General features: G+C 40.4%; 1 protein-coding gene across 5 annotated transcripts in view; it reads right to left on the bottom strand.

The window, feature by feature from the left end:
* Positions 1-21351, bottom strand: part of LOC123318044 (fibrosin-1-like protein) — a 166140-nt gene extending 144789 nt beyond the window's left edge. For 3 of the 5 annotated variants that reach the window (XM_044904722.1, XM_044904724.1, XM_044904726.1), the window contains exon 1: positions 20793-21349. In XM_044904722.1, the coding sequence (XP_044760657.1) occupies positions 20793-21026 (234 nt within the window). In that variant the 5' untranslated portion in view covers positions 21027-21349. Of the gene's footprint in view, positions 1-20792 lie in introns of all 5 variants that reach the window. The other 2 variants (XM_044904723.1, XM_044904725.1) reach the window with 2 other exon arrangements.

Raw genomic sequence — 21351 nt, 5'->3', positions numbered from 1 at the left:
GATGCTGGTGCTGGCTCTGGAGGGCTTCTGCTGGCGCTGGATTTGGCTCTGGAAGGCTTCCTCACAGGCGTTGATGTTTTGATCGAGATTAGGGTCGTAAATCCTTTCTCTCGATCCGGCTCGAAGGACCAAAAAATGTTGTTTCTTTGGTTGAAACAACACTTGCTTGAAGTTTTTAGGGCAACTGAACGACCAGACTCAGAACGTTCAAGGGAATGTCTTAACTCCACAGTTGCCCAAGAGGTATATTGATCAAACTGAAGATGAATGATGATTTTATTAATTACAGTCTAAGCTTATATACTAAATTGAATAATGACGATAGAAATAACATTGCCATATTTGGTATCACTGCACTGACGGAGTCCCCGGTTGCATCAATTGTTTCTAGCCAGTCAGCAGAATTCGGTAGATCGACGGCTCGCTCGGCGTGACCCAGTTTTGTGAATAATTCAGATGGAATTTTCCATATTATTGAACTTGATTATTTTTTAGAATAATGTTCGAATTTCGAACACCAACCTTTTCTCAAATAAAAATCATTTTAAGACTCAAAAATGAAAAATAAAAATGGGTATTTAAAATTTAAATCGTTTCGTTTCTATTGCACAAATTGGCAACATCGACTGCAATATGCGTTGATAACAAAGGATAACAAATTCACCATCTTGATGAGATAGACAAAGATGGCTGTCTATGAAGTCTGCGACGAACGAGGAAGGTCGTAAAATTTTATGGGATTTTTATGGCCGGTTAGTGTTGAGGCTTGCCAGTGAGTACGCGCCTTATGATGGCTGTAAATCAACAGCTGTTATTTTATAAACAAGCCATTGTACTTTTTATTTTCTAGTGGGCGCTGTTGCCAAATCGTAAACTAGAAACGAAGCTACTCAAATTTTAAAACTTCATATTTGAAGAATGATTTCGAATTGTTTCCGCGGAGCCTCTGAAAAATTCATGAATGAAACTCATAATTACTCAGTTTAAACTTGCGTATGCTGTGATAACCCAAATTGAGGAGAATTCTTCATTATTAACGGTCCTCTTTTGGACCCAGTTCAGTGCAAGCGAAGTAGCAGCAGCCCAAACCTTTTCGAAGCTGAACTGAGGCCTTGTGCTCCATTGTTCATCTGCATGCACTTGGAAAGACTAACAACGCCAAGACACGCTAACAAAAATGCCACAGAGTCGACAAAGAGGAGTCCTCTCACTATAAAAAACGATAGTGTTTCTTTAGTGTGTTGTTCTTAACAACCAGTTCCTCTCTTAGAATGTTTACTGAACAGGTGGCCAGTCAATGCACCAGTACAAGAATCATATGTTTCCTCAAAGGCCAGAACTTTTTTGTCCTCAGACTTAGACGAATCTCTTCCAATGAGATGCCTCGACTGCCTGAGACCACTTGCCGTACTCCATTCGGGGTAAATTTTCAGTCTATCCACCTGAAGAAGAATTTCCTGTCAGATGTGGGACAGACGAGCAGCATTCTACTACTAAAATGCCATTCCTTCAGCCTTCTCGTTTCCAGGAAGTTCTGCTTGTGCAAGACACCAAATAAAACTTTCAAAATGTTACCAGTGCCTAGCTCTAACAGAGCTTTCCTGCATTCACCTATTAAGTACTCAGAAAGAGGTTTCCTGGCTGTCACAGCTTATATGGATGCATTTTCTGGACTATCTTCTGCAGATATTTTCCATCATGCAGACAAGAACAGGGCACTGCACTATGGAACAGTCCTATCCTTCGGAAATGGACTGATTGAAACTAAGTCACACAATCTCCACATCAGTCCTTGTGGACATTACAGAGCCATCAGAGTACCAAGTGGGGCCTTACACCTGTAAAGCTCATCAAAGCACAAACTCCCCTGTATGCATAAGGGATACATTAGTAGCATTAGCATCCCCCACTAGCTTGAGTGCCCTCTGGTGCCCCCTAAAGGGTAAGCCATCACGACGCTTTCTCTGTTCCAACGATCTTAGACTTGATGAATTTCTGAAGAACTGCCGATTCCAGATATTAGAGCATTCCAACGGCTGTTGGGAAGTGGGGAAAAGCTCCACTATTACATGAGAGCTCTCCTCGTCTACCATTTCTCCACCGTTGAAAATGTACATTGACTTTCTTCGATGTCTCAGCTGCATTCACGCCAGAAGAGCAACAAACCAGTATATACCAATACTTCGCATCTTTTCAATCCTGCAAATTTTGGCCAAGCCTTTCTTCTTATCGAAAAAAATCTTCGCTTATAGACGGCTGTCGGATATCGCAATACATACCTACAACTTCCGAAGCCGAGGTCCGCAGCTCCCGATCTCGCCCGCCAACCGCAGCTCGTTACGTCGAGTTAATCAGCCGTGAAATTATCCGGCTACGAAATTACACTTTCCGTACTCCGTAGGTACGTAATAGATATTATGTTAATGTTATACCTACAACGTCATTAACGGAGTTACGACCGTGTCTGGTTGTTGCCCGAACGGTTAGGAAGATAGATTCGCCAATTAAATCATACAGGGCGAGCCGAGGTACGAACGAAGGTAAGACGGGATTTCGTATGCGTGGTTATGTAACGATCGCTAGGGCAGATACCCTTCTGCCTTAGCAGATGAGGATATTATTCGTATGGATCTAGTCCAGTCTATTAGTCTACAGCTCGCCCTGCAATTCCAAATTTCTGATGAACATGATTTCAAACTTCTCGTCAGTTTATTGTAGAATCCAGTAAGAAGCTTTAGCACATCCTTGATAAGTCCAGATACTTCTTAGATCTCGCACTGTTGAAGTTCCCTCGAATTTTCCTCTTACTATAAGAACTATACCATTACCATTACCTAATGGGCCCACAATAACGCGAAACCGTCTACAATTTTTTCGACTATTCTATGTTCAATTTTCTTTTACTATATTTTTTCTCTTACTATAAGAACTAGGTCAACATAGTGTTAAAAATTAAACCCCCTCCGACCTTGCTCTTTTTCACGCCAATAAAGTTCAACTCTATGTTGCCTCAGACATTGTTACTTGACAGTTGATCGACGCATCCCCTTCTCTACAAGATGTCAGATGATCCCGTTTCCGATGAAGCCATCTCTTTGTTAACTTTATTGAATCAACGTCTCATTGTTCTCACTACGATTGTTGTAAAACTTCTTTTAACTGTTCACCTCATCAAAGTAATTTTCTTTCGAGTCTTCTCAGTCAACTCTGGTGCTAATTTGTTCAACCCAAAGGATAGATGATGTACTCGGAATCGTTTTAAAATTGTTAAATTGACCATTTTCATGTTAATATGTATTTCATTATATTTTCACAATTTGCTTAGATTTTCAGACCTCTCTAGATTTTCTCACATAGAAATTGGTATGTAGCACCAGAATTGAACCTCCTCAAGTCTTTCTCATAATAATGAATACTGATTTATCGTTTGCTCCTGATCGTCTTTTTCATTTGAATCAGTTTAATTCAATTCTCATTGTTGACCTCTCATTCACATATATCTAATTACTGTTGTCGAGTTTCAGATGAATGAATCCTCATGTTCTTCAGGGTGGACCCTAGGATTAGTAGTTTTTCCTTCAGAACTCGATGTGAACTCCTCAAATATGGTTCAACGGTTAGTGGTAAGCCATGATACTAGTTGACAGTCTTTCGTCCTGGTTCCACCCTGGAAGGTCTGCTCTGATAATCGTGTACTCTCTCAACTGGTATGATCTGCTCATTATACTTTATACCCTCATTGATATATTCCCATATTCATTCATCTTGCTCGATATACAGATTAGTTCTAAAGCCTTCTGCTCTTCTCGAAACCAACGATTAGTGATTTTCCTCATTGATACTCTCATTTTTTACCTCTCATAATTTATCAATTGTTTCTTCTATTGTTCTGATGGACGTTCTAATCGTGCTTACTTGTCCATTTCCTCGTTGGATGAATCGTTTTGTTGGCACCTATGAGTAACACTCAAGAATCAATCCTCGTTTCTTCCAAAAACAGAACTATATGATTTTCACTGACATGAGGTGTTTAACTACGACGCGTGTCTCGCTATCACAGAAGCATCTTCAGGTGGATGAAGGTAATTTGTCCCCCTTTCTTCTATTCATTGGAAATCACAAAGCACTGAAAACAAACAATCTGTCGCCCCCCGTACGTCATAATTTCCCGCACTTTTGACGCCCATCTCGACACGATAAATCATACGTCAGGCCGCAAAACGTCGTCTCACTTTCCCTAATCGAAAAAAATCCCGAACTGTATCTCTTAATTTCCAGCGACGACGGAAGGGCGATTTACGATCGCTTCGCGCCGTCCGGAAAATGCGGGAAAAGTATCGGGGTCGAGCTGCGGCCCCGCTACGAATTTTCCGACGCGGAGTATTATTCTTCATTAGATGTTTTCGAAGAAAATTAATTTAGGATTAGAGTTTGAGCGACCCTAACGCGATAGCGAGGGGGGCGAGGGGGAGAAGATTGATGGCCCGCTCGCTAGGTTCGCCGGTTTTGCCACGTCGGATCGCGGCGATCGCGCCGAATTTTTTCGACGTGGACCATATCCAGACAGTTTTGGGTCGAAGATGAAGAAGAGGCTGTCCGGGCCGCAATTTTTGGAACGGGGAAATTGAATTGACGCAGACGAAATACCAAGATAGGCTTATAGGACGAAGCGGCAAGTCCAATCACATCTCGACCGATTTTGAAAGTACTGCACTCTGATGGAAGACGAGCCACACATGTTTGCATGTTGAAATAATGAGCGAATGTGTCATCCCCTGAATTCATCAAGTTTTTTATTTCTTCCAGAATCTTTGCGCGATTGTTTATTCGTCACAGAAGACAACGCGTTTCAGATCCATAAAATCTTTCAAAAGGTACGAATGGAAGGTGATCATGTACACTAGAAAAAGCCACACTACATAACAGTCATATCGCTGGTTTTGCGTATAAATAATGAGACCTTAAACTGGCCCATGTGGAACACCGTTCAATCGAACATCCAGAAATTTCGAATTCCATCTTGCACCAACGGATTACGACGCGTTCTGGGATACTAAAGGAGGTTGTGTAGCACTGCGAGAGTAGGATCTATTGTGCATCCCATTAGAGATGTTTTCGCCACTGTGTCATTCATAGCTCGTCGTCCTGTGCCAGAGTTCTTATCTCGGATGGCTTCAAAGAGGTTACCTCCTCGCTGCTGCGAGTTTCTCTCTGGAAGTATTCTTCGCGTTGGCGAGGAATTCTGTCAACACAGAACCTGCACTCGGCAGTCTCTGCTAGACCCATTCTCATTAGGTGCTTCATAAGGCGACGAGGCCTGTAAGGAGGTGTAGCACTCTTACTTCTTAGATCTCGACGTTTTAAAGAACTTTTTAGAGTGTCCAGTCTCGGAAAGTTTATGCCTTCACCTGAAACTCTTTCTTGTAAGTTCCAGACCAATGAAAGGAGTTTGTGCTCCTTTCCTGGCGAATGTATTGGCCTTTCCATTCATTACCTTTGATTCTAGGGTAAAGGCTAAACAGACTTTGTTATATTTCTGCCCTTAAAGACGCTCGGACAGCTACCTAGCTATAGTGGGCATCTGGTGCCAGCCCAAAATACTCCTTCGCCAGTCCCTGTCGTGGTTTTCGAACCATTCGTCTTCTATTCTTTTTGAAGGATTTGAGGGGTTGGTACCCTTTTCTATTCTTGCTTTTTTTCTTTATCGCCACGTGACTGGGAGAATCAATGGAATGTACTATTCTCCTATCATCCTTCCTTGGATATTCTGAGGAAGGCCTCATGGGCTTATCAATTTATCACAGGTGAAGAGTTCTATTACGATCTCCAGTGTACTAACTAGTTGGGCATGTTCTTATAGCTTCAGTGATGCAAAAACATGCTAATTTTTGTATTCAGAGCAGGGTTTTCCTCGTACTTTTATGACTTGCTTCGGCAAGCCAGACTATTGCCCTTTAATTGATTACTGGTCTCACAATCATGAATACATCCATCGTAGTATTTTTTTTGTTGCATCCTCAAGTTTTACCAGCCAGATTTCTCCACGCCATCAAGGCCCCTCACTAGCAAAGATCTCTTCTTCTCCTTCTTTCCTATATGGCATGTCCACTCATATAGGTAGACGTCTGCCTGTGTATTCTTCAATCAGCCTCTTCTGACGCAGATGTCTAGCATCCTTTCCAGAGTTTCAGTGGTGTTCCTTGTGTTCTATTTCCAATTGGTTTGTTATGCTTTTTACTTTTCTGTTATTATCCTGTATTCTCTCTGTGTTCATTCCAGTATTTTCGTCTCTGCCTCACAAACCTTCCTACGTCCTTTATCTTGCATTGTTCCCTAAGTCCTTCGTTTTTCACTCTATCCATGGTTTTTCCATGCATTCTTTTTATTATCTTCATTTCTACCGCTCTCATCATTTGTGTTGTTTTCGTTTTGTCTGGTTTAGGTGTTGTCCCCTGCTATTTCTTGTTGACCACCTGATATTCTTGATGCTTACATTGTATGCTTTCTTACTCCACGCTTTAGATCACCACCACAAGTAATATCTGCTCCCAAATATGAAAATTCTCTGACTTGTTCTCCGATTTTCCGTCAATATCCAATTTACACATTACCGGATCTTTAGCTGTCACCATACACTTTGTTTTGTTTGTGTTCAAGACCATATTTAAAGATTTTGCCTCTTGGTTAACAGCGTGAAGTAATCTCCGCCTGTGAGGTCGGTTGATTGAGCAACTCAGTGGCTGCATTGCCGGTCCCAAGCCCCTACAAAGGAAGAAGGTCATCGGGTCAGGCTAGCACCTTACCTGAAGCAAATTGCTTCAGGTAAACAAGCCTCGAAAGTAATGATCTCAATATTCTCATTTCAAAAAGCTTACCTTCTAGGGTTATATGGATCCTAGAGCTAGAAATTTCGTCATTTGTACACCATCAACCATGATCCTAAAGCGAACCGAGACGGTCCTGATCGCGTAAAGGACCGGACGCCCCAAAATCCCGAAATCTCGCCGCACGTCAGATGGCGCAGCTACCCGGTGTAGCGGGCCCGCCGCGACAGCATCCTCGACTCGAATTAGACATCCGACCAAGGCCCAGATGGGATTTTAAACATGCAAATGTTACGTACGGGGGATGCGAGGGGGGCCAGGCCGATCGATATCGCCGCTCGTGACGGCCGTCGTACATAAGAGAGAGGAACGAGACTCCGGATCCGAATAAAATTTGTCGGGGAAAAGGGGCAATATGTCAGTTTGACTAAGCGAAAGCTGAATGGAACAGCTGTTAACTTTTTTCGTTACAAAGGAGCGTTCTGGAGCCGAGCGTAGGAATCCGAGGATCGCGCTGGAGACCGGATGAAGATTACCGATTTTACGGGAGGAATGAGGCGAGAACTGACGCACGCGAGGTGCCTCGCGGTTGCTACAAATGTTTCATGAATGTTTGGAAAAGGAGTTTCTTAACCATATGGCGATAAATGTTCAAGAGCATTCATCGGCAGTTACAAGTGTTATTGCCACTCTCGGAAAGCTTTTTATTGAATCAACGTGTTCACCTAACATGATGATGGGGTTTAAATATTCAGGGGTGACCTCGATCATGCTTTGTGCCAGTTTGTGCACTGGCTAGCTACAGCTTTCGTGAGACTGGTAGCTCTTGAAACATAGATACATGGAATGGAAAATAAACATTTATGGGTTTCTATCTGTAGGGTATTCGAAGGGTATTTAATCGGTCACCGTTTCATACTTGGTGGCGCTCTGGGTAACTGTATAGTACTCAGTAGCGCGTGCCAGTATTGAATAAGGGTCCATCAATTCCGAACGTTCTCCATCGCAAAGCTATGTTGGTCTGATGATGTCGAATGAGACCGAAAGCATGGTCAGCATCTACTTTTCTTCGATGGGGCGTACTCCATTTGGAGCCTTGACGATGGCAAATTGGCTAGTTCAATTCAGATCGTAACACTTGTTGATATTCGTAGCGGTTGGTATGCATCTGAATTTATCCTTAATATAAACACTTATGGTTATCCAAAGAGTGGAGCGAGAAAGTTGCTTAGTGTCGCCAATCACAATTGAGACAGCTTACTCGGAAATTGCTGCACATCAATTTCCAATGCGAAATATATATTGATTTATCCATGTAACGCCACTGCCTTAGCGTTGCCCTAGATAGAGGAGTATCGAATGTGTGTACGACACCAAGAGCGTTCGTAGCACTGCAATGGCCATTTCATGTATCTATGTTCAAAGACCTGTCCCCTCCGGACACTTACAACAGGACTTGGCCGATTTTTTTTGTGCTAACAGGCTGGAATATACTGGAAATTGGAATCCCGAATCATCATGTGGCATGTCACCCTCGTAGTGGCTCTGATAATCAACAACCAGAGGCCATACCTCTAGCAAAAAGCATTCTTTGCGTGGGCTAGGAATTTTGAAATAGAGTGTTTCAAGGTCTTTACCTGCACCCCACAGAACCTGGCACTCTTGTAGACCTATTGTCATTTCTGACCTTGTTAAGAGGCCAGTAGGGCAGTGAAATATATTTTGCTGGATCCAGATGCATTTTAGAGCATGGAATGATCGAGAGATCGGAATTGTCTTCTTGAAACTCCTTTTTGAAGGTTCATTTTTCTATACCACAAAAAGGTTCTGGTCGTTCTGGACCAATAGAAATCGTTGCCTTTAATGCCTGAGTGAGTGGATACGCAGTCCATATAGAAACTTTTATCAGCCTGTTGGTGGAGATGATATTTCTTTGCTGCAATGTTTTGAATGTCTGGATAAAACCACAAGAAAGTTGATCATCAAGCGTTCCAACAACCTCAAACCTTCCCAAATTGAATGCTCTTCAACACCCGCCCACCTGAACGAAAGAGCTCACAATAGATGCGGTTAAACTGAATCCGTCGTTATCTCATTACACGGTGTAGTCAACAATGACCTGCCCTCTGCGACAGATGACACCTAAACTAACCACTGTCCTAAAACAATATTAGGGGCTTTCGGGGGACTCTTAAACCAATTCATCTCTTCTGGTAAAAAGTTTTTTCTAACACTTTTGTTATATTGAAATAAATGAAAAGTTTGAGAGAAACGTCATACTTACTTCATCTGAAAGATACCACAAATATCGATATCACAAACATAATATTTCTTCGAAATTCATACTTCAACGACCAGCTCGTTCTTCTCTGGAAAATACACGACGAATTCCTCGAGTGCAATTCGGTCAGATTCCCACATTTTGATGGGTAAATATTTGCGCCTATAAATCAGGTCCAGACTCTATTTACCAGTTAAACGAGTCGAACAATCTCCGGTCTGGTATCCAGCCAAAATCTTGGACTGACGGCTGATCTTGAACTGGGTCAATGCCAGATAACGAAACAATATCGTATTGGACAAGTCGCGAACGTTTATGTCAACTACCGTTTGGTGATATATACGTTGGCAGGTATTCAAAGTCATTCAGCGGGAATTTATCTGATAAATTCCTCGGGCAAGTGTTTTGGTCTTTAGTCAGTACATCCATTTTAACACTGGGTTCAACTAGATAAATGGAATGATCTTCGGGTTTCTTCATTATGACCATAAAAATACGAAAAATTCAAAGAATTCAACTTCTATGTACGCTAGCTAAAGAATATGTGACTACATATTTTGTAAACAATAGTATTCTTCGATTTTTTTCATGTAATGGGCCAGTTTCGAGTAATTTGATATTAAAAAACAAAAAATATCTGTGAAATTTGAAATATTGGGTACTTTGACTGAATGCAATTCTGTTTAAAAGATCCACAGATGTGAAGTGTCATAGATTCAGCTTGTAATTCTGAACGGAATTTTGTTTTAGCATTGCTCATTATGAAAACTTTTTTATGTAGGATGAATCGGAAGAAATGGTGAAGGAATAAGGTATTTTTTTCGACTTCAAGAATCTACTGTTAAAATATATGTTCAAGTCCAAAAATTCACCCAGGTATAACTCACTTACGCATCATCTTATAAGGTGTTCCAAGTACGCCATCATTTGTAAATTTTTTCAACTAAAACGATCAACGCACGTTAAACCTTAATACAGGGAGTACTGTGAATCAATGGTGTGTTGAAAGAGGAAGTCTGTAGAGCAAAGCTCCAGCGCCAAACGGAGTACAAGAAAACCCACACTTAGGGCACCAGACCCAATTTACCACTAATCTCCGTGATTTCCATCGTAAACGCGTATAATTATCGAAATAATTCCCATGAATTAGGCCGAGGAGAGATAAGATCGAGAAGTGTGAATAAATTTGGGAATCGGCCGTTCACGATCGAGAGAACGTGTTTTATAGGATGTAGGGGTGAACCGTAGCGTGAAGTTACAGATTGAAATAGGGCCGGTGGTAGCGTGAACGACCTGTCATCATCGTTGGACGGTAGCACGTAAACCGTATGGCGTGAATTCACACTCTGCTAGACATAAATTCGACGGCAGTCTTCCCTCTCAGACGCCTAACGCATAGTGCTATGGAACCATAATCTGTACCTTGTGGCTGATGGGGTTACTATCTGCGAACATTTGAAAAGTTGCTAAAATGGATCTTGATGGCTTGTTTTGATACTTTCAAGAAGGATGTTTGGTCGTCGAGGATGTTAAGAAATTATAACAGGCGAAGCAAGCTACTGCCGTATTCGGAAAAGTTTTAATTGCAGATGACCACTCAACAACGATGATTTTCTGATGTTCACATTTTGTCCTTCGAAAAGCTCGTTACGTCATTTGTTCCACGTTCTTCCCCCTGGAGGACTATCTATTTTCATTGGCAGAGCGAGCCAAATGCCAATTGCTCAAAAGGGCCCCTCCAAGCAACGACTCGTCTCAATTTTGAGTATATGAGCGAGAAATGCAGGAATACATTAAAAACTTTGAGATTCCGATACATTTTTGTAATAATCCTAATCCAGGGGCATATTGAACCAAACTACATATTAGCCTTCAAACGGACCATTTATTGAATAATGCCTCAACTTAGATGACATCTACATCCTGTTAAAACAGATGCCTCATCCTCGTTAACACCCTCCCACAAGTAATTAACCATTCCGCTTCTGCGGAACATCCAAAAAGAAACGTTATCACCATCAAGACAAATCCTACCCTTCCAACCCCATTTCGGGTTTGTCAGGTAGGTACCTCGGGCAGTTTGACGTATGAATGAAACCTGGAGTGTTGTTCTACTCATCCCGCTGTCATAAAGACCTACTTTACGACCGAGAAAAGAAGGCCACTCAACTCGAACCCTTTGAACGGCCCTTCCATAATAACCGGGTGTTAACATCCTAATTCCGCCGAATGGCCGAAAAATATGACAATAAACCTCCGGAGTCGACCGTGAAAAAAAAGATGTAAGAAATTTTACCACCGAAAATCCAGTCAATAAATACATATTCCGATAAGTCAAGCACCAATATTTTCGAAAAAATCGATTATTATAACATGAAACTTGATTTTCCAAGTGGGGTTGTAATTTTCCAGCAGAATAGGAGCATCATTGTTTATCGATATTCGTTTATCGAAATTATCGTATAGTCGAAACGATCTCCAAATCCGAACGCGCGGAAAACACAATTATCGACCGTAAAAGCGACCACCCGTGAAACCGAGGCCGACGTCGTTATCGCCTCTCCTTGTCATTCGATATAAATTATTGAATAAATAATTAGGAGATGAACGGACGGATAATGGATCGTCGATAAAGAGCTCATTAATTAACAATGTACACACACGGAACGTACGCGATCCGATCGGCGGAAATAAAAAGGATTGCGGCGGCAGATTCGATTACCGTTTCGCGATTCCGCATCCGGCGGCGGCGACGGAAAAACGGACGTGTTTCGATGCGAACGGGTGGAAATTCCGCGCAGATGGGGATTTACGCGCGGGGCGGCGCGGGGGCCTTTGATGTTCCGGGAGAAAACGGAGGTGCGGAAATATCAAAGAAACAGGCGCCGCGGATTACGAAAATCGTGACTAGTATCGATTCCGATACTAATTAGTCGGGTCATTCTGCGATAATCTACATGGGGAACACTGAAATAACCAAAATAGTGATCCTGGAGGGATTATCGAGTAGAGCGCCTTTTTCTTAAAATGAATTTGGTCGCACTGAATAACAAAATCCGCCAAAATCACACTTCGTGTATTTCCACGAACCTGCATACAATCACGCCTGCTGAAGCGACTGTACAGGGTGGGCAAAGTTGGTGATACCTGAATTACAACTTTTTCAACCAAACGAGATAGAGGAAAACGCATGGCACATCACTGTGGTCTTTTTTCGAGAAACTAATAATGCCTCAACTGCATTACTCTATCTTCTTTTGTTTTCGAGTTATAGGTAAAAATTGAAATTTCAACTTTGGTCATCATCTCCGTTTCTGTTTAAGCTAGGATGTTGAAATGAAAACATTGTACAGACACTTTTTTGATAGCCATCCAGTGGCGTACTATGATTTTTACCAACAGATATATTTGCTGAGCTATAACATAAAGATGCATTTTTTCTTATGAAAACAGTAATTTAAAATGACTCAGAAAGACTGAGGGCGATGTATAATATATTTCTGAAACGGTTGAAAATGGCGATTCTTTCAAACTAATGTTTTCATAAGAAAAAACAAAACTCCATGTTGTAGCTCAGCAATTAAACCTGTAGGAAAAAATCTTTGTAATACACTGGATTGCTATAAAAAAAGTGTCTGTATAATGTCTTCATTTCAACATCCTAGCACAAACAGAAACGGAGGTAATGACAAAAGTTGAAAGTTTAAATCGCCCAAATTTAAATTTTGGCCTAGACCTCAAAAAAAAAGAAAATAGAGGAATGCAGTGGATGGCATTATTAGTTTCTCAAAAAAGACGACATGAATGGTACACTCATTTTCCTCTATCTCGTTGGGTTAAAAAGTTGTAGTTCAAGTATCACCAATTTTGCCCACCCTGTACAGGGTGGGATGTCCCGTTTAAAAAACACCAACTCTCCTCTCTATCTCTAAAATGGTAATTAATTTCTATGATCCGTTATGATTACCACAAAAACCATTAAAATTACCGCCATCTTTCAGAAACGCTTTATAACTCGACAACGAATGAAGCTATCTATGAACTGCTTTCTGATATCGCATAATGCCGAAAAAAGCGATCGTGGATCCTTGAAGATGTTTTCTCTAAGTCTTGTAGTTTCCGAGATGTTTTCAGTGAGCGCATCGAACTTGGGACACCCTGTAGATTTCCCTCTCGTAAAAGTACATCCTTCAATTATGATCAAATACGATTCAGGATGTCGATTTTTCGTGAAATACATTGAAAGCGGCATAACTTCCTTTGATGTAAGAAATCGAAAAAGATCAAAGAGAATGTCGCCGAATTCCAATTCGAGTGCACAAATGTACCATCCTGCTTGCAGCCCACCGATCGAGCCACTTTTTGATACAGTAAATACATCAAAATTTACTTTATTTCAGCACCAAAACACTTTCCCTAACTTACGCACCGTTTTCATCAAACTACCTGTCTAACTCTCTCGATGTGTGACTGCACACCTTCCCGAGTTCTCAAGACATCCGCGTCCATTCGCCTACACATCATCATCGGCTAATGGCTGCCCCCTTCATCTTAATTTTCATTTTAAATGCCGAACGCGACCGTCAGCCTCTTAATTTCCCGATTAGCGGACCGGCCGTCGTCCGTTTCTTGCGCGGGGCAATCATACCTTAATTATCGTTCTTTATAAGATAGTCCCCCGGTCGTTATTTCCACGTATATGGGAAAACGCGAACGAACGATCTCACCGTCCCCGCGCACGTCGATTTTATCGTCGTTGCCGTGTGCATCTCGTCTCGTTACCCGACAGTCGTCACGTTAACCGCACGATAATTGCCCTCCGGTTCGACGTGTATAATGAAATTTATCGGTGAAAAACCGGCCCGACGATAAATTATCATTTTCGTCCATAATGCCTGTAATCAATTATTACGCGAACGTTAAGGAGCCCGCAATTTGTCCTTAAATTATCGAGTTGCGACATCTCGGGGGCGGCCGGGTGGTAAATCGATAAGTGGACGGTGGTGTTTCCGACGGAATTGAATAAAACGTACGATCTCGAACGCTACGAACCATCCGTCAAAAATAAAAGATGATAAACCGTTCGTTTCACGTAAAACATAACAACGCCCTGTTGCAGGAAAGTCCGTTAAAATGTAATGCTTCATTAAAATTCTAATCCCCCATTATTCCCTTCAAAAGAAAGTTTTTAACTTTTAACGGGGCATTAAATTGAAGTTCCTGCAACTGATCCTAATGGACAGAAAAATGTTGCGCCCAAGAATAAGGGAAATAAGTATCTAGGAAAACTAAATACAGACCTGGAAATCATTCAATTCAAAATCGTCTATATAAAATATAACCGATGGCGGATTTATCATCTCTCAAGTCCAATGGGATTCTATGAAATCTCAACTATGGGTCTGGAGAGCGGCAGTGAAACGCTTGAGTACAGATTTAAAGACGAGTTCAGTCATTAAATGCTCTGAATTGGACATTAGGAACGCAAGACTCTTATTTGGTAGTTTCGTATAAATTTGTTCAGAGGCGCCCTTAACAACCTCGAATGGAAGAAATAGAAAAGCAAATTCTGGAAATCGTCAAACCAACATAAATTTAAGACTTATGGTTGTATTGGTGGAAACGAGATACTGTGATATATTTGAAATTTTGTTTTGTTCTATAGTAGGCTAAGAATTTTTCAATATATCACAGTATCTCGTTTCCACCAATACAACCATAAGTCTTAAATTTATGTTGGTTTGACGATTTCCAGAATTTGCTTTTCTATTTCTTCCATTCGAGGTTGTTAAGGGCGCCTCTGAACAAATTTATACGAAACTACCAAATAAGAGTCTTGCGTTCCTAATGTCCAATTCAGAGCATTTAATGACTGAACTCGTCTTTAAATCTGTACTCAAGCGTTTCACTGCCGCTCTCCAGACCCATAGTTGAGATTTCATAGAATCCCATTGGACTTGAGAGATGATAAATCCGCCATCGGTAATATTTTATATAGGCGATTTTGAATTGAATGATTTCCAGGTCTGTATTTAGTTTTCCTAGATACATATTCCCCTTATTCTTGGGCGCAACACTTTTCTGTCCATTAGGATCAGTTGCAGGAACTTCAGTTCAATGCCCCGTTAAAAGTTAAAAAACTTTCTTTTGAAGGGAATAATGGGGGATTAGAATTTTAATGAAGCATTAAATTTTAACGGACTTTCCTGCAACAGGCCGTTGTTATGTTTTACGTGAAATGAACGTCAAAACATTTTATTAATCAACATATTCTCCTCTTAATTGGATACATTTATTACAGCGAACCTGCAACGTCTGTAGACCTTTCAGAGAAAAGTGTTTTTTCTTGCTCTGCGAACCAAACCTCCACAACTTTTATTACCTTCTCGTTAGAAGGAAATTTACAACCTTTTGAACTTTTTTTCAGTTGAGAAAAGAGATAATAGTCGGATGGAGACAAATCTGGTGAATAAGGGGGGTGTTCTAGTAATTCAAAACCTAAATCACGAATTTTTTGCATGGCAACATGATATTTGTGTGCAGAGGCGTTGTCCTGCTTCTGGATCGTAGAAATGTACCCAAATCTCATCCATAGTAACAATTCGGTTTAAGGAGTCACATCGTTTTCAAATCGAGCACAGATCGAACGCGATGCTTCTACCCTTGCACGCTTTTGGTCAACATCCAAACATTTGGGGATCCATTTTGCAGCAATTTTTTTCATGTCCAAATTGACGTGAACTATATGATGAACGTGTTCGTATGAAATAATCAGTGCTTCAGATATCCGTTTCAGCCCAATTCGACGGTCGGATAAAATCATGTCATGAACTGCATCGATTTTTTCGCGGACTGACACAGAAACTGACCTTCCCGATCGGTCATCATCTCCAATGGAAAATTTACCTCTTTTGAAGCTTGCAGTCCAATTTTTCTCGGTCGCATATGAAGGACATTGATCACCAAGGGTATCAAGCATATCTTCGTAAATCTGCCAATTTACTTTTAAAAACAGGTATGTACTTGATGATGGCTCGGTACCCCAAATTTTCGATTTTCGGTGGACAGAAATCATAGAGCATTTGGGATCAGTTGACAGGATCGATAAGGGGCACCCAGTTTTAGTTAAGATTCTTGTTTTTATGATTTCAAGTAGTTCTTAGAAATCCTTATCAATTTTCTGAGAGAATGTTGTTCAGGGAATATTATTTTTCATCTTTCAGTGGTGGATATTAAGCTACGTCTGGACTTCCAAGGCAAACTGGGATGTCGATCATTCTAGATCGATATATCGCTGCTGTCAAATGAATAAAATGCGAAAAGACGACGGTGAAATAGCGACAAGTTAAAAAAAAACGGAAAAAACGTTCCCGCCAAACGTACGTTTCCGGGACTAACCGCGCGTCCGCCGAAATCCCCATCCAAAAACCGTTTCCGTTCACACGACGCCAACAACAACCCTCCGCGCCGTTCCCGTTTCTCGTCAATCGCGACACGACTCCCTAATGAATGCATAACCCAAAAGCGGCTTCTTGTCGGCATGAGGTCGTCGCTTAAGAGAGGGCGCGTTCGGGAAAACCCTACCCTCCCTCCGTCTCTCTCTGGCCATTCAATTTTAATGCGAATTTCACGTGACGTTCCGTGGAAGTTTTCATCATCAGAAACGACGACGTTCGCGGAGAAACTTCGACGGAAGTCTATTCGGTGCCGAAAAGTTGGTAATTTCATTTCGAGACGGGAATTAAGCGAGGGAATTGAACGGGAAGAGGGGCTTACAAACTCGACAATGCCTCATACTTGGGAATTTTCGGCTACGCTTCGGATTATTTAACGGATACGCCTCGTAGACACCCAACAAAAGCATCGAGTTTGACGTTTATTTTCCTAACCTTAAAACTTTCCCGCGCTCCCCTATCGGCTCCATAGAAACTCGTTCGAGCGCCGCGCTCCGATGACATTTCAAATGATACCACAGAAATTCGATTAGGACGAGTCAGGAACGAATTTTCAGCTTCCGGAATAATTCGTGCAGCCAAAGCTCCCCGCGGCTTCAAATTCAACCCCTGATGCTCCCGAAACGTAAATAAACAACTCGAACGTCGACATAACCTTTCCAGACATCCAGAACAAATAAAAAACGCTCGAAACAAATCTCCGCAACATCGAATCGCAACCATAGAGCGTGAAGATCGACGCACAGATAAAGTGGACGGAACAAGGCGTTATCACCACAGAATCGAGATAAAGCGAGAGAATTAGACATAGATAATTAATCTCGCGAATTTTATGGCGCGCATAGAAACGGAATGGGTTCGACGAAACGTGGAATTATTAGGTAACATTTAATTAACGGACGATAACTAATAACACGTTCGATTTCACAAATTGGCGACTAAGGCCGATAAGCCGATGGGTACGAGGGGTATCCGTTAATTAAACAGACCGATAAGTCGATTAAAATATAAGATGAGAGGAGGGTGAATTTTGTACTATTCAAGGATTTATTTTGACAATAAACTTCCATATGAGTACAATGCTATACTTTTTCTCTAGCTTTGCATATAATACAGAAAGTCCTTCTCACTTCTCATAAAATTGAACCTGGAACACAATATTTCCAAACTGAATTGAAAGAACTGAGTTTTTCTTCTTGCAGCTGAGGTTCACTATCTCAGGGGTAGTTCAGCATTCTAGACAACATTTTCAGAATCGGTTCAGAAGTTCCCAGCATACTTAAAAAACAATGTTTGCCTCTTTCTACAGGGTATTCTTTTCAAACTTGTCACTATGGCTTGTTCTCTGTTATCCTATATTGTCTCTGTTCCAAGTTATCCTATATTGTAACCTATAGGAACATGATCCCATAGTCAGCCATAGTGGATAGCATTGGAAGCAGTTCCTCTGAAATGTGAAGGAATATTTTGACATTCCTCAGTTCGAGAAAACAGAATTTGTAATTTTCGTAGGAAATGTCACTTGTTGAACAGTGTCACACGACAATTTTGACAGCAGTTGGTGAATTACATATCACATTGGAAGAAAAACTCGGTTTTGGTGTACGATATCGATTACAACGCTAGAAATTTCAAAGGGTCTAAATAGAGGGAAGTAATTAATGTAATATTCCCCGCCACGCATTTAAGGGTAGTAGCGAACATTTATTACAATCCAAACCCTCTTCCGCAGAGAAGGAAACCTTCGGAATTAAACTTGAAATGGTTGGATTGGATCAAGACGCCTCTACTAACGTAACCCGAAACTGATCGTGACCTGCACCCCCAACTAATCAAGTTCCCTGGCGCGTTCCCTTTGTTTGTCGTAAATGTCACATAGATTAATCGGATGCGACTAAGATATTCGGGACGAGGAGCAAAGCCAACGCTTATTCCATTTCATTTCCATCAACGATTGGGATCAAAAACGGACCTCGAACTTGAAATTTTAGTGGGGGAGGGGGTGGATGATGATGTTTTCGATAAATTCATTTTAGTTCAGACCACAAAAAATCCATGCTTGTCCCAACCAAAAACTATTCATGATGGACGTCAAGTAATAATAACAATAATTCCTGTTTTGCTCGAGATTTTCTACCTGTTGAAAACAAACTGAACGAAGTTTGTGTCCTTCTACATTATAAGTATATATAATGATCACGAATTCTACCAAAAAAGGTAGAAATTGATTACTTGCGTAACTAATTTCAAGGTATTTAATTAAACACAGTTTTTCCTCGCGGTTTTGGTCATGATAGAATGTTCTGTACAGGTATATACGTCTATTATTCATCTAAACCAGATAATTTTTGAATATTCAGAGACTCCTACGTCATGTTTGACATTATTGAAAATTAAAATCAATCATAAAGACCAGGTGGCACTAGAAAAACTTGAAAATTGAATTTGGTGTTTAAATGTGCCAGTTATCTAAGTCATATCGTTTTTGGGATTAGTAAACTATTTCAAAACACAATAAACTTACATAAATAATGTGTTTATAAAGACCAGTAAAATTGCAATTTCTCAATTTAAAACATATACACAACTCGTACACAATAGTACTAATGTTTTAGATTTCTTAGGCGTCTTATATTTGAAAACAAAATTTGTGACCCACTTCTACTGCAAAAATAAAACTGTTCGAGGGACAAGTGTACGAATGCCAATCTGAAAACGAGAATAACTCTTTCAAAAATGGAGAAAAACGTTCTGCTCCTTGTTCAGTAATTCTCCAGAAGAATTTGTAATAAATCTCAAGGATTCCCCAGTACAGAATGTTATTTCAAATATTTTCCTGTTCAATTGTTATCTCTTCGATCTTTAATCAAGGTATGAAATTCAAGGAAATGAAGTTGAGAAACACCATATCCTTTCTTGTACACATTCTTCAGTCTTTCCATATCCACATGTGAAAGAACTCTATCTCCTTTCCTTCTCTACATTCCACAGGTAACAGTTAAAATCACACACCTTGGAATGAGAGTGAAATTCATTGTAACATACAAATTTTACAACGCCTTATATAGACACAATCAATAACAAATCAATTTCAGCCATGGTTAATGATAAAAAGAATTCAATAATCGAGTTAACATTCCTTGAATTAGACATAAATCTGCTATGACAAGTGATTGATTGTTTCCTTTATTAACTTGATGAATAAGTTAATAATTCATTAATAAAACTTTTTACTGCCCAATTTGAATTTATAGCAAAGGGAATACACTGGTAATCCAAAACAAGAAAAAATTATTACTTCAATTGATATTCAAACCAAGTGATGGCTTCCTATGTGAATTCAGTGAATATTCGGCATTGATTCTCAAGTTCTCAAAAGCCATTCAAGTAAATCACTAGAAGTATTTCGATTACAATTCCACTTCAGTGAGTACTTTAGAGCATAAATAGAATGTCTAATCTTAGACCCCACTTAATTTTCTCTTAAGTTGAGTAATCATCCAAATGTATAAGTAGGAATTTGAGAGATATACAATAGAACGAGCAATAGAATTATTACCTAGTTGGATGATCAATAATCCAATGGACTTCTAAGAAGAAATTCTCGTATTTTAAAACCGTCAAACTAACACAACTATGAAAAAACATATCTGTTAACACTCTGAATAGAAAAGACATGATCTCGTTTCATTTCGGAGAGAGCTTCGATACATCACTTGTTCGGAAGTAAAGGGGGAAACTTGTGAATTGATTTAATGAATTGCATCACAGAATCAAACTGAATTTATTGGATACAAATTGATAATTAAAACCTAATAAAATGTGTAATTTCAATGAGAAAAACATTGTTTCAATAGGCATATATGTGGTTTTATGTTTATAACCTCAAATTGAACCATAATAGCGGTTTATTTATAAAACAAGAGCATTTCGGAGCTCATTTGTTGTTATATATGTGCAATTTTATCGACCAACTGGTTTTTATATTCTAGAACAGTCAAGAACCACAGCTTTTGGACTGGAAGACAGGCAGATGTGCAGAATGAAACTTTTGCATTGTATAGTGCTTTGACTGGGTTTCTAGAGAAGTTTTGAATTAAATTCGTAACAAGAGAGGTTGTTCGAAGGTTTTGAGTTTCATGTAGTTGTTATAGCAATTGCCTTTTAGGTTATTCACTGTTTTTGACGTCTTTTTGAGTTTGTTTAGATTCTTAAGGTTAGGAAAAAACGTACCTCCAAGTCATCGTAAGTCTTAAATCCAAGAATCGCGAATCCGTCGATGATGTCCTCCTCGACGAGGGGCTCTTTAGATTTTTTTCGTCTGTTAGGGGGCCGTTGAGGCTTTTCTCTGACAATGTCTTCATCTGCGCTGTCTCCATCTCGTTGTTTGGGGTTATTTTCTCTCTGTGCCTGCATACGCTGAGCGCGTTTTCTGCGTCTATTCCTTTGTTTTACTTCTTGATCCATGATTTAAACATAACTAAAACCCCGGTGGTCGGACATTGCCGACCCTAGGATAGATTTTACCTGGAGAATGGCGGCCGTACGACCCCGTATTTAACTAAATCCTTCACCATATCGTCGGAAAACACATTATATACACACACAAACACCTCAATAAACCTTCACCACACATTCAATTCACACACGGCGACGGAAACACGAAAAAAAAACAATATTTACAGCGTACGATGAGCTAGTCAATACAATGTAAAATGTCGCGAAGCAGCCACGACCCCTAGCGGCCGAAATGTGTACCAGCGGCTGTCGCCATATGCTGCCAACCTAAGTG

The sequence above is a fragment of the Coccinella septempunctata genome, chromosome 7 (assembly GCF_907165205.1).
Source record: "Coccinella septempunctata chromosome 7, icCocSept1.1, whole genome shotgun sequence".
Lineage (NCBI taxonomy): Eukaryota > Metazoa > Arthropoda > Insecta > Coleoptera > Coccinellidae > Coccinella > Coccinella septempunctata.
The sequence above is the reverse complement of the archived record's forward strand: the minus strand, read 5'-3'. Positions and strand labels throughout refer to the sequence as shown.